General features: G+C 44.2%; 1 protein-coding gene across 12 annotated transcripts in view; it reads right to left on the reverse strand.

The window, feature by feature from the left end:
• The window catches only part of EIF4G3 (eukaryotic translation initiation factor 4 gamma 3), a 149,531-nt gene that overhangs the window by 130,469 nt on the left and 6,517 nt on the right, over positions 1-12,545 (reverse strand). For 10 of the 12 annotated variants that reach the window (XR_004842978.1, XR_004842979.1, XM_035901929.1 and 7 more), the window contains one exon: positions 7,286-7,392. The exons of 1 other annotated variant lie outside the window; for it this stretch is intronic. Coding sequence is in view for 9 of the 11 variants with exons in the window: in XM_035901929.1 (XP_035757822.1) it covers positions 7,286-7,293 (8 nt within the window). In the remaining 2 variants the exon portion in view is untranslated. Of the gene's footprint in view, positions 1-7,285; positions 7,393-12,545 lie in introns of those variants that run through there. One more of the 12 variants, XM_035901938.1, reaches the window with a different exon arrangement.

Raw genomic sequence — 12,545 nt, forward strand, 5'->3', positions numbered from 1 at the left:
ACCACCACCCCCCGCACATCCAGTCGCAAAATAAAGTCAGTTTAGGATGATACTGAATGAATTTACAACTGTTGAACAATACTCTTCAACTCTATACTGCCACTTAGCAGAAACAGCTGTTTTAATAAGAGCTTACATCTTTAGCTGGCTAATGCAATAACAAAATTAAACAGGACAACATGGAGACTAATCCAGCCAGGGCGGGGAAAAGCCATTTAGTATTCCCAAGCACTGGAACAAGCCATTTAGTATTCCCAAGCACTGGAACAAGCCATTTAACGCCTGTGCAAGCTGCATGCATGCAGAGGCTAACGCTCCACCACCACGTTCCGCTCGTGCAAGGATTTGCCAGGATCTGTTTACACGATCCACTTTTCCTTGCTTAAAGGCACGAAAGAAAATGCTCTGCAGAGAATGTAAGAGACAACACGTTCTCTCCCCAACTTTTTGCAACTTTTCCTGCGAACTGAGCAAACAAAATGAATTCAGAAATATCAGTGCTGCTCCCAAAATGTATTAACAATGAGAGTGAGGGCTGCTGAAAGAGAAAGGGGGGACTGAAAGTATTAACAAAAGCCCACAGCACACTGGCTGTGGCTAAAGCGAGAGCCTGAAAGACTTCTTTGTCTTTCTGATCAATGCAAGCCTATTCACCAGCCCGATATATAGCAGAAAGAAAGTGAGGGTGGGAGGAAGAAGAGTCCTGTCTCTTTAGGGGACGTCTCCTCAGCTGCCAAGCTGCGAGGCGCAGAGAGAGGGGACTCTCGCATGAACACAGAGCTGCTTTCCAAGCGGCCCGTAACCCAGGCATTGTCTATTAACAAACGCCGACTGAAAGGACATGCTCTGCTCGCGCCCAACCTTCCTCGACCAAGGGACACACATTCCAGGAACTGGACAGCTAGTTCCCAAAGAGCCTCCAAGTGCAATATAAATAGTAAGCTATAGAAAATAAACCCCCTATTTCTGAAAGTCCGCTTGCTTTTCTGCAATCCCTTCCTCCCAACAATGAGCTATTGTTCCACTCCTGGTACTGAGGAAATGTTTGTGTTCCTTCTCCAGGTCCTTTACATTTAGAGACCTGCTCCTCGTTCTGAGATAATTACACCCAACATGCTACAAAGCATGCAAGCCTTTCACAGCTCAAGAGAAAATAAATTTAATATTAGTTTCACCAAATAAAACCAACATCCCCCCTTCTTGTTTTCTTGGCGTTACCATAAAAGCTCAGCACTGCTCCGTAGCTAACCAAAATACCTAGAAAACATCAAAGAAGGTGTCACAGTTGATTCTGGCACACCATTTAACATGGACATGCGGGACCACCAGTTAGAAACACAGAGCGATGAAGGCAAACACTATCCTGAAGGGACTGACACTTGCTGGGGGATAGTTCTTTCCTCAGATGTTGAAACAGGGGTACACGCAGGCTCCTTGCCTCAGCCATGCGACCACAAGCACCAGGAGTGTGTTCTCACACATCTGTGAGGCTGGACCCTCCACGTGGTTTAAGACGTGGCTGTCAGGCACCTTCCTGCAAACTGCATGTCCCAAGGAACAAAAACACTCCGCTGTAAAAACCAAGAGCGGCGAACGCACATATGTCTAAGCTTGCTCCTCCTCACTCCTTGAACTGGGTACTCACTGTGTTCTGGAGCCTACGGCCAAGGAGCCAGGTTTGGACTCTCCCAGCTTCTGGTCTTGACCGCTACTGACCCAAGATTTTGATGCTGGCAGGACTGCTGCAAAGAGGTTTCTGCAGCAAGCCTCACACATAACCATCAAAAGGGAACACTTAAGTGAGAAAAAACAACAAAGTATGTACTTCCACCCCTTTAACATTTATTCTTCTCACCATAGGATGCAACGGGAGAGCATGGTGATGGCCAAATGAACCTACTATAGAAGCAGCTCTCATGTGCTTCGCGCGCAGGATGCACCCAGCCTTGCTCAAAGGAAACCCGAGCACACGGGCTCCATTTTCCTACAGCCGTCGTACTTTAGGCAACCACATGGAAGACAAAGTTGGTAAAATCCCGCCTTTTTGTGCCATCAAACATGCTAACCCATACTGCTGCAGTTAAGCACTCCACTTTCAGGGACTGGGCATCTATTTTTGGAGTTGGCCAAGGGGCAAGAAATTTCTTTCTAAAAAGAAGCAAACTAATTTATTTGCCTTAAAAACAAGAGCTTCTTAATTGCAATCACAGCAGTAACTTCTGCAAGAACAGCTTGTAAAGATAAAAACTTTTTTCCCCCCTGTATCGCAGCTGAACTAAAAGGGAGTAAAACTCCACCATAACCACAGTTTTAATTAAATTTGATTGATAGCCCATTACATAAGTATGCACAAAGCCACAGTTCGCACAGGATGCTATTTCCTTTTCAGGTTTTTCAATACAGAAAGGACTCCCGTTCTTAACCGTTAAGATAAAGATCTTTTTAGAAGTGCTGATCTGTTGCTTCATTGGAAAATGGTGGAAGGTCTCATTAAAAATAGCCAGCTGTGCAAAAAGTTACTGTTCTTCAGGCATCCCGCATGCCTCCAGAGGGAGAATCCACTCGAAGGGACCACGCACGCAGCCCGCTGCACCCGGAGCTGTATCCGAACGTACACCTCGCAGCACAAAGAGGCATTTGAAACACACACACGCACTCCCGCCGCTCTCCCCTCCCCAACTGCAGGAATAATTTTTTGCCTCCTTTGTTTCTTCGCAGGTGGGGAACAGGCAACATCAAGCAGGCAGCTTGTAAAGCGGGGAAGAGGAACTTAAAAAACTGAAACCCTCTTGCACTGCAAACACCAAAGTACCCGTAGCCACTGCAGAAGTGGGATTTTACAGCGTGCTCTTCTATCACCTCTTTTCTTCCCCCCCCCCCCCTTTTTTTTTTTTTACTGCTGGGGTGCTTCATGCTCTCAGGTCCAACTGTCCAATTACCGAAACACCCTCAAAGAACGAACAACATCAGAAAGAGCAACAAAAGATATATACCCAGCATAAATTCAGGTAATTCTTTGTGTGCTTGAAACTCTAGCGAAGGCAGCAGCTGCTACAATATGCAAGCTTGAAACCAAAGTCCAAAGAAACGTGGAAATAAAGAAGAAACAGAGAAACACAGTCCCTGAAACACTATTTTTTGATTGGCAATTACTTGGGCTTCAATTTGCAGCTCTGGCATTATAAACTGAGATGGTATATTGATAGGAAGTTCTCTTACATCTTCCTAACTATAAGTTAATGTTGATGATTAAGAACAAAACACAGCAGGGTAAGTTTTATTTATTTGTATTCCTGAACACAGCAGGCATCAAGCAGCAACTTAAATAAAAACTCTTTACTCCAAAGCATTAATGTTACCACCATAGATAGGAGAACGTCAATAACGCCTGCATGAAAGAACACTGTTTTCAAGTAAATCAAGATGTAAATATTTGTTCTACTTCTGCTTTGTACAGTCCAGAAGGACTGATCAAAGATAACACGCATTTTGAGATGCAATTATGAAATGCCAGCATTTAGAAATCACACAATCTATAATAAAAGTTACTCAATAAAACAACTACGGGGGGGAAAAAAAGTTCTCACATACGCTATTACACAGTACGAGAGCTCTGTGATGCTGCTTACACCTGAATATTCACGTGGAAAAAAATGAATACCTAAGAAAAGACGAAGAACCTCACTTAAGGCCAGTAAAAGAGCTCCGAGTGTAGCTGCCACAGACCAGGTAGATTCAAGTCCCAGCCACTGGGCTCTTTGTTGCTCCCAGTATGAACGCTGCGGCCTCGACACCCCAGCATATGAATAGGCTTTGCAGGACAAGCAACGCAACCAAAAGATGCATCAACCAAATGAGCCTCTTCAAAGGACTGTCAGTAGAGGTTTCCTGTTTTTATGTTCCTTGCTTTTACTGAGCCACAAACTGCAAAAGGGGTGACGTATGTTTTCAGTTTAGAGATGGTAATCAGTTCCGCAATTTCAATTCAATCACGTTTTGCAGCTGCCGGAGTCGGCTCCGAGATTGGGATGCTCTTAAGACATTGTCCTGTCCCCTGGCATCACCAAAAAGACCTTGCCAATGCCTTTCCCGCAGACGGGGAAATGAGCCTACCTGCTTCTAAAGGCTACAACACGCAGCATTTGAGGCCTCTCGTGTTGGTTGTCTCTCACAGGCAACTTCAGACCAGCGACCGCTCCTAAGTTGTGGTTACGCTGACATAACAGCCCAGAAACCAAAACCAAAACCTATGAGTGGACATCCTGGATGCAGAGAAGACAAGCCCTGCCTGGGAATAATGCACAAAAAAGCCACAGTTCCAGCTTACGGTTAAATAATTCCCTGCTTGAAGGCACCATGAGATGAACTCCATGGAAGCTTTGGCCTTTTTCTGCCCACATCAACACCAAAGGTTTCTAGGAAGCTGATATTCTTACAGACACAACCAAAAGGACAATATTGTGGAGTGCTTGCCAGGCACATGTGCTGCGGATTTTTATTTTTTGGCCAATCACTTTTCAGTCCCTGGAAAGACTATTTTGTTGCAATTTCCCCATTCTTAAGGGGAATTTAGCAAATCACGTGCTCAGATCCTCTGTGCAGAGTCAGGGCACGTCAACAAAGTAAAAAAGCTCTTTTAAAACAATCCAGATTGATTCATCTTCCATGCAAGTGACCCCACTTTCCTCCTCTCGATCCCTTTGTGGTCAGGTTTCTCTTGGACAACAGCAAATGGCAAACAGCCTGAGCAACATGAAAACTGTGCTGCCTCCCCAGAACAACCCCTGAGCACATGGGTGACTTGGAAAAAGCCTTCACACTGCTGATCTTAAAATTGTTCAATTTCTTGGTAGCTCACCAACAGACGTTTTCAAAAGATGCCTGGATTCAGGATTCAGGACCCCCAAATTATGCGTAGTTTCCACATCTCGTAATTCCTTCCTGGTCCATAGGTATTGCTTAGGCTTTCATCCAGATAAAAACCTACTATTTTCCCAAGCTGAAGACAGAAAGCTACCACAAAGAAACAGTTTTGTTCTCACCTTTAGGCAAGAGAAAACACCCAGCCAAATATCAGCTACCACACGCATCCCTTGCAAGATGGCAAAGGATGGCTTTCCAGCGCTCAGCAGCAAGAGCAAAGGTCTTGATGTTCACAAATGACGTTCCCCTTGAGGCACTGAGCTGAAGCTACCACAGGCAAAAAGCTCAGGACCTCACGCTATGATACCAGCAGTGAAGAGGGCAGAGCCTAAGCGGTATGCAAACTCTTGCAAGAATTTGGCCAGCAAATCTTCCCATGCTTTGAGGCCAGCGGCCAGTCTCAGGTCTTGCAAGTTCCCACCACGAGGCCTTCAAGCATGGAAGACTTTCTGACACTGTAGTAACTAAAGCACCTGCTTAGGTACATCTTATCCACATGCCAAAGGTATTTCATACCTGTGTCTTTTTTCCTCCAAGACATCCAAGAGCTAAAAGGTGATTAAGCATTCAGCGACTCAGCAAGCTCCTTCCCAACACAATTCCAAATATTTCTTGAATACGAAAGGAGCTGAAGCCCCGCCATCAACACCACCACAATGTTTCCACTTACGTATTTGAGCTGTATTTTGCGTAACAGCCCTCAGTGCAGCACTGGAATTCCTTTGCTCCGAATTGCCAAGTTTTGGCACAACGCATTTAATAAGGGATGTGTTAATGGGAAGAAGCAGCAAGCACAAAACTGGAGAAGATCCACTCCGTCAAACGGCATTTTGATCTGTCTGCCTTCAGAGCAATGGTATAGACAACTTGGGGAGTGGCACATACCGATCCTGATCTAAAAATAACTGGATTCCAGGAGTGACAGTCAATTCTAACTCCATTATTCAAATCTTGATTAAATCTAACATCAAGTATATTTCTTAATCAACCCGCCTCAAGTGACTACTTGAAGGCTAATCTCTCAAAGCCTTTCTTCAGGGTAGAGAAGATTCTTCCATAGCCTTAACACACCAAGGAGCAGGTAAAACATGAAAATTATTATCCCCAAAGCTTGTTCTTCCCAAAAATATTTGGCAAAGCACTGGGCTTCTTTTTGGTCTGTTTCATATAAACACCATGTAAAACAAAGTCTCAAAATGCCCTTCAGCATCTAAAAATGAGCCAAGCTCAGAGGGAAGAAAGCATCTTGAACAAGGCATTTCTCAGCGTGGTGCAGCAAGAAAAAAGTCCTTTGGATACTGTTAGCCGCATTTATTTTTGCAATTAACAACAACAGAAGGAAAAAAAAAAAAAACAAACCACCAACCATTACCTGAAAGAGAGAGATATCTTAACACTGCTTTCTTTGACAAAGTTCTTCTAGACCAGCCTCTGGCTACCAAGCACTTGGTAAGTGTTAAAAAAACATATTTACGTAAGAAGCAGTTCAGCGGGGAAATGGTACGCTAGCTCCCGAGCCCCCCCCAAGCACGCACATTAGAGGTGACTCTGCACACTGCAAACCCCCCTCCAGAGAGGCCGAACACAAAGACACTGCCAGGAAACCACTCCAGCTGCCGCTTGCTGAAGACATTTCTGCCCCAGCTGATAACAACCACCACCATGGCCAAAGCTAACCACACCCTCCCCGTTTTGTCTGTTTAAAAACCATCCAATTCCTTGCCAACCTGCTCGGGTAAAGTGAAACATTTAAGGATGGAAGTAAACAGAAAGGTTAGGAAAAGAAGAGAAGGGGTGGGAAAATTTCCTGTGTCATTTTATCAAGCAAGGCCACTGAGGAAACTAATCACAACCATCACCAGGGAAGGTGGAAGATGCTCATCCCCAGTGGGCAGTGGTTCACAGGTGGTCAGAAGCATCACTCTCAGGGAATGTGAAGGAGTCTTCAGAGTGAAAACTACATCGTTCAAGAAAGTAAGATGGAACAGGGGGGAAAAAAAAGCAGGAATCTTTAATAGGAGATAAGCATTCAGAGAGAAACATCACATCCACAAAAGCCCTGAGCTGTGGCCAAGGAAGAGCTGGGGCGACACAGGCAAGTTTGATGTGAGCCAGAACTCATGACGATTGCTATATTTTCATTTTGATTGGGGGAAAAAAAAACAACAGTAGTACTCTTACACTGAACGGCTGCTATACAAGACTAAGACTAAGCAAATGCCTTGGTAAATGCCGTAAAACTATACAAAGCAAGGCTGCAAGCAAGCCGGCTTGACAGAGATCACACAGGAGCAATCAGGAGGAGACAGCCATGGGAGAACAAAGCTTTGACCTCCTATTTGGCCAAGGGATGCATACCAACCCCCTCATTTCTGGAGTTACTTTGGCTTTTGGTCTATACCAAAACTAACAGGTACGGTTCTTTGGCTGTCCTCTGGACCTCTGGTTGCATCACATGCCCGCACACATCTAGTTTGGCACAAAAAAAATAGTGTTTTTAATAAAAAGACAGCAGAGCTAAAGCCATACCCATCTTCTACCTTTCACATTCTGTAATGTAACTGCCAATATAACACTTATTGTAAAATACTTCTGTATTTCAATCATTGAGCTTAAGACAATTCACACCACAATATCCAAACCATACAGTATCCGACACAAACTGAATCACACTTCAAAGAAAACAAGTATCCCCAAATTTAGCATGCTTCTGTCCCCCGATTAGCAGCTGAAACAGCAGTTTCTGGCCTGATACCAGCAGCCTGCATGCTGGTAGAGAGGCTCTGACCCGCTCAGCCACTGTTTGCATGCTGCCTTGAGGTAACCTGATAAACATGCTTCGGGATCTGGGTTGCGAAGCGCAGAGCCGCTGTCGGCGCACCTGGGGAGGACAGCTTACACCAGGCAACAGGCTGTGCTGGCGGAGTAACTCCCCTGTTCCCAACAGCCTCGCCAGCAAGCAAAGACTGGGATTGTTTGCTTTGTGGGTTTGTTGGGGTTTTTTTTTTTCCTTCAGAACAGTTACTTAACACACAGTTATTTCTGCACTCACTTTATACTGCAAACACATAACCAGTTAAGAACGTTGAAGTCCAAACAGAGAAACCGGAAAGGGCCAGATGACATAACTAAAGACACGCAGATGAAGGCAAACCGGGGGGAAACCCATCTCATCGCAGAGAAAGGTTACCAAGCTTTTACTCAGCCTTTATTCAGCTTACAGCCTGGAACAAACTTCTGCGTAGGTATTACAGGCTACCTTCCCTCATACTGAATTCATAAAGTAAAACCTTACATCTCTGGCTTCCCTTTAGCACCAGCAATTATCTGCATCTGGGGGCAAGTTGTTACAAGACTGGGAAAAAAGGTTCCCCGTACAGACACAAGTACTGCAGCACTTGTTTGTGGCAACTTTTACACAAGAGTCTAACTTTCAGTAATGTACTAAAAAACTGTACTTATTTTTCTCTTTCTATGCATGCCATTCACACAGAACTCGCCCAGCCCACTTACCTTAAACTTTGTACCCTAAACCCACAAATAAGCTACTGTAGCTTACAAGGTTACAACCCACGCACGCCTCTTCTCTACAGGGACAGCCACTGCTTGCATCCCTGGGGGTTTGAGACCCTACAGCAGCAACCGTATATTTCCAACCCAGGCTTCCTATCCGTATGAGAAGCATGAATATCAAACAGCCTAGTAGTTCACTGTCTCATTCACTAAGCTACGTTTCCTACCGCGTCTCTAATACTTCATGCTGTGACTTCATGGGAAAATGTAATGCTCTGCTGGTCAATCTGTCAAGAAGCATCGTGGTGACAGCAGTGTTGTCACCCAGACTGATGGTCCTTCCGTCAGCCAAGCAACAAAATCTAGAAGTACGCTTCTCAAGAGCGCTAATGCTCATTTCGACTCCCAGTTTTGTAACGCCTCGTGATTTCCCCCCCATAATCTTTATTTCAGCAGTTTATCAAAACGAAATGAAATTGTAAGTACCTTCTTGCCACACACGGAGCTTATGACTTCTCCCAAGTTAAAATCCCATGTCATACAAAATGAAATCCTGAGAAAGCAGGCATCTAGGGAAGACAGCATGATGCATCTTACACTGCTGCTGCTGCAAATAAACCATAGTTCATAGAGTGATACAGGCTGGATGGGAGCTCTGGGTCTCCTTGGTCTGATCCTCCACACGTTCAATTTTTCCTCATCTAAGGACTCTCAATTGCGTACTTCACACACACCTCTGTAAGGTGCTTGAAGAAAAAGTAAGAGCAACAGTATATTCATCCCAGCCGAGGAAGCTAAGCAGTAAATTAGCCTCAGGGCACTTCTCATTTAAAGAAATGCTGGTTTTACTTCCATTAGCTCAGCCTGTTGAATTTGGGCCACAAACACAGAGGTAAAACACAGAGGGAAGGCTGCAACTGCTGCACATGGCCATCGAGGAAGATTTCCAAGTGCATAGCTTGGAGTGGCCAAGTGGCCTCTGCAGTAATGCTACCCAGCTGAACCAACACCCAGGTAGAAGTCAGTGAAGATGTAGCCAACGTGCTATTCCAAATGGGAAAGAAAGAGGAATTTCAGGACCTGTCCCTGCCTTCTGCTTGCTCCAGACTGTTTGCATCAACAACACACTCTGAGCACCGCAGCAGGCAGGATCGCTCCTTTCCCCATTAGCATAAAACCCCAATTTTGCTGATTTCAGACTGCATGGAAACTGCATATTGCTGTATTTGTAAGAGGTCTTCAAAGACTATGAACTTCTAACAAGCACCTATGACATTTCCCAACCACTTGGCTTTAATCACCACCGCAGCACTGAGTGACATCACCTGTTAAAACATGAATAAGGATGCACCGAGGACCACATTGGTTACCAGTGCTAGTTTAGCAGCCTTTTATCAGATTAACCATAATCAAGACAAACACTAAGGTATTATTTGGGGCTGCAGTGCAAGCAATTGCACAGATAGGCAATTACACAGTTTGTCTGGTCAAAACACACTTTCACTTTTTCCTTTGCAATTCAGAGACATTTTTGACCCACCTGCAGCAAGCATGGATGCTGATGATCTTTCATGTCCCCTATTCCTAAGCAAAACCACCATCTTAAGCACAACATAATAAAAACAAAGATGGACCTAGACCACGAGAAAAAGCAATCCAAGCCTGATGAGTCAACTATCCTCCTTTGAGAAAATATTTTCAACCTTCTCCTCCCGGAGGTGGAAGTTCAGTGGGTTTCTCCACAATCTTCCAAACCCTGAGTGACCTTTTAGCATTTTTAGTTCAGCCAGCAAGACCTCAAACTCCCTGACGGAGACCAAGAGTTATCCCTGCTTTCAACACTTCACAGCTTGCCCAGTTCTTCCCCCAACAAACTCCATTTGTTGATCTGCATTGCCAGTGGAGAAACAGCTCCCCACCCCTCTTCGGTTCTCTCCTGCTCCCTTGTTTTATTGCTGTGCTCCAGTTTCTTTCTACACGCCCTCCGCAGGTTGATTAATACTCATCTGGGATGATCAGATGTCTAGTAATTCAGGCTCTTACACCCCTCCACACCGTAATTCTCATTACAGCACACACATTTTACTAGAAAGCTTTTTGCTGACCATTCCCACTCCTGACATCCAGGCCATTCAATAAGACATTCTGGACAGAGGTCCCGGCTATAAAATCCCCATGCTCTTTGGCTGCCAGAATGGGAATTTGGTGACAGTACAATTCATTCATTTATTTAATGATCTTAATGTCAGCCTGAGTGGATAAAGTGTGCTTTGGCTTCAGTGAGCAGCAATGGGAACTGCGCCAAGTGCCGGCAACAATTGTTTCGGCAAGTGTCTGCAATACCAGGTACCGCTGCCACAGACAGCCCAACGAAATGTGAAGTTGCTTTGGGGGGAAATGGGAAACATTTGAAGTCAAACTTGGTGGACAACTTCAGAACCAAATATTTAAACATAAAGTAGTTTACTTGTGCAGATGAATTTTTTTTTAATTAAAAAATGTGGTTTGGAAATGTAATCAATACAATTACACTGAACAGTTTAAGCTCATTGAAAATTACACTCTGCAATATCTGCATATCAACAAAAATTAGATCGTTTATTCTTTTGCAGAGACAGACATAAAAGCACCTTGAAATCTACTTTAAAACACAACGCTGAAGGAAAATAGAAAACCTAAGATGCACAGACACGTTGACAGTTGAGTTATTTGCATTTCGCAGATCTAGAATACAAGACACAGAGCCCAGAGGAGTAAAGTATTTGAAGAGACACCGTCCAGTAGCTAGTATTTATATCTGTGTAAGCACTGACAAGAAAGGGTGCTGCAAACCGAAGCTGGCTTTATATTCTACAGGGAGCTGAACTCAGAAGATGTCTCACCAGCTCAAGGAACAGCACATCCAAAAGAGCCTTCTCCACAAACTTCATCGTGCTAAAACTGGGCATGAATCACCAACTGTTCAAATCCCTTTCCCACCCTACTCCAGAGTTTGAGATGCATGGTGAATTTCACAGTAAAAGTCACAACAAATGTGCTTTAACTGCTTTTTGATTTCGGTTCTTGACTTCCCCCCCAAATAAGTGGTACAGGTTATCCACCCTCAGCTATAGCACCCTGCTGAGTTCCCTTTCAAATATAATACAGACACTGAGCCTGTCCGATCCATCAGCTGCATGCCGCAAAACGAAGGCTCCGGTGTCAAGCCTAAAGCACCCTGTGCATCACCACAAACAAGAATTAAAGACTTCCAGAAAGTTTTCAGACCAGATTTTATTCCGAATTTCACATCAGACGTGATGGTTCTATAGAAGACCTTGCAGTAGTCCAAGGACAGGAGCTAGGTCTCGCCGCTTAGTGGGAATGCCCCCTTTTTTTTTTTTTTTTTTTTTTTTTTCTTTTTTTTTTTTTTTAACAGATATGTCCTTTCTTCAGGATGTTTGAGCCTTTCAAAAACGGTGGCTGACTAAAAAAACCAAAGCTGTAAGTATTATCACTCAAAATCTTTCTCTTTGATGCTTACAGGAAGAATCTCCCGCTCAGTCTGAAAAGACCAAAGACTTCTGTCATTTTTGCTTTTCAGCAAAAGAACAAAATAAGCCCAGAAAAATGCCCGTTTCAAGGCACAGTAACTTCAACAACTTAATAACGCATAGAAGAGGGAAATCTCTTTTTAGACCACCATTAGCGCAGCCATAGCATTAGCTCAAATGGATTTTCAAATGCCACCAGCAATGCAGACATTCAAATCGGACTTCTCTTAGTAATTCAGCAACTCACGCACAGTCACTCTCACACGTAAATCAAACTGAAACACAAATATACAATCATCATCTGGCAACCCGAAAGAGAGCATCAGTGCAATGTTTATTAGTTTCCACCTCCCAAAAGCCTTCCAAACTCAAGAAATTTTGTGTTAAGATCTTTAACTGCATTAACTCTTCCTTGCTCAGTGTTTTCAGAGCATCAAGAGCAAATTCAAAGACTGGCAGCAAGATTTCTTTTCCTGCTGCCCTAAGGACGTGAAGTCCACTCCCCTGGTAAAAGCGGGGATGGTCTTCGCGTTTGTGGCTTTTATGGAGCTATTCCCGTGCAGATACGCTTACTCC

Source organism: Egretta garzetta, unplaced genomic scaffold, assembly GCF_000687185.1.
Source record: "Egretta garzetta isolate BGI_Z169 unplaced genomic scaffold, ASM68718v1 scaffold69, whole genome shotgun sequence".
Classification (NCBI taxonomy): domain Eukaryota; kingdom Metazoa; phylum Chordata; class Aves; order Pelecaniformes; family Ardeidae; genus Egretta; species Egretta garzetta.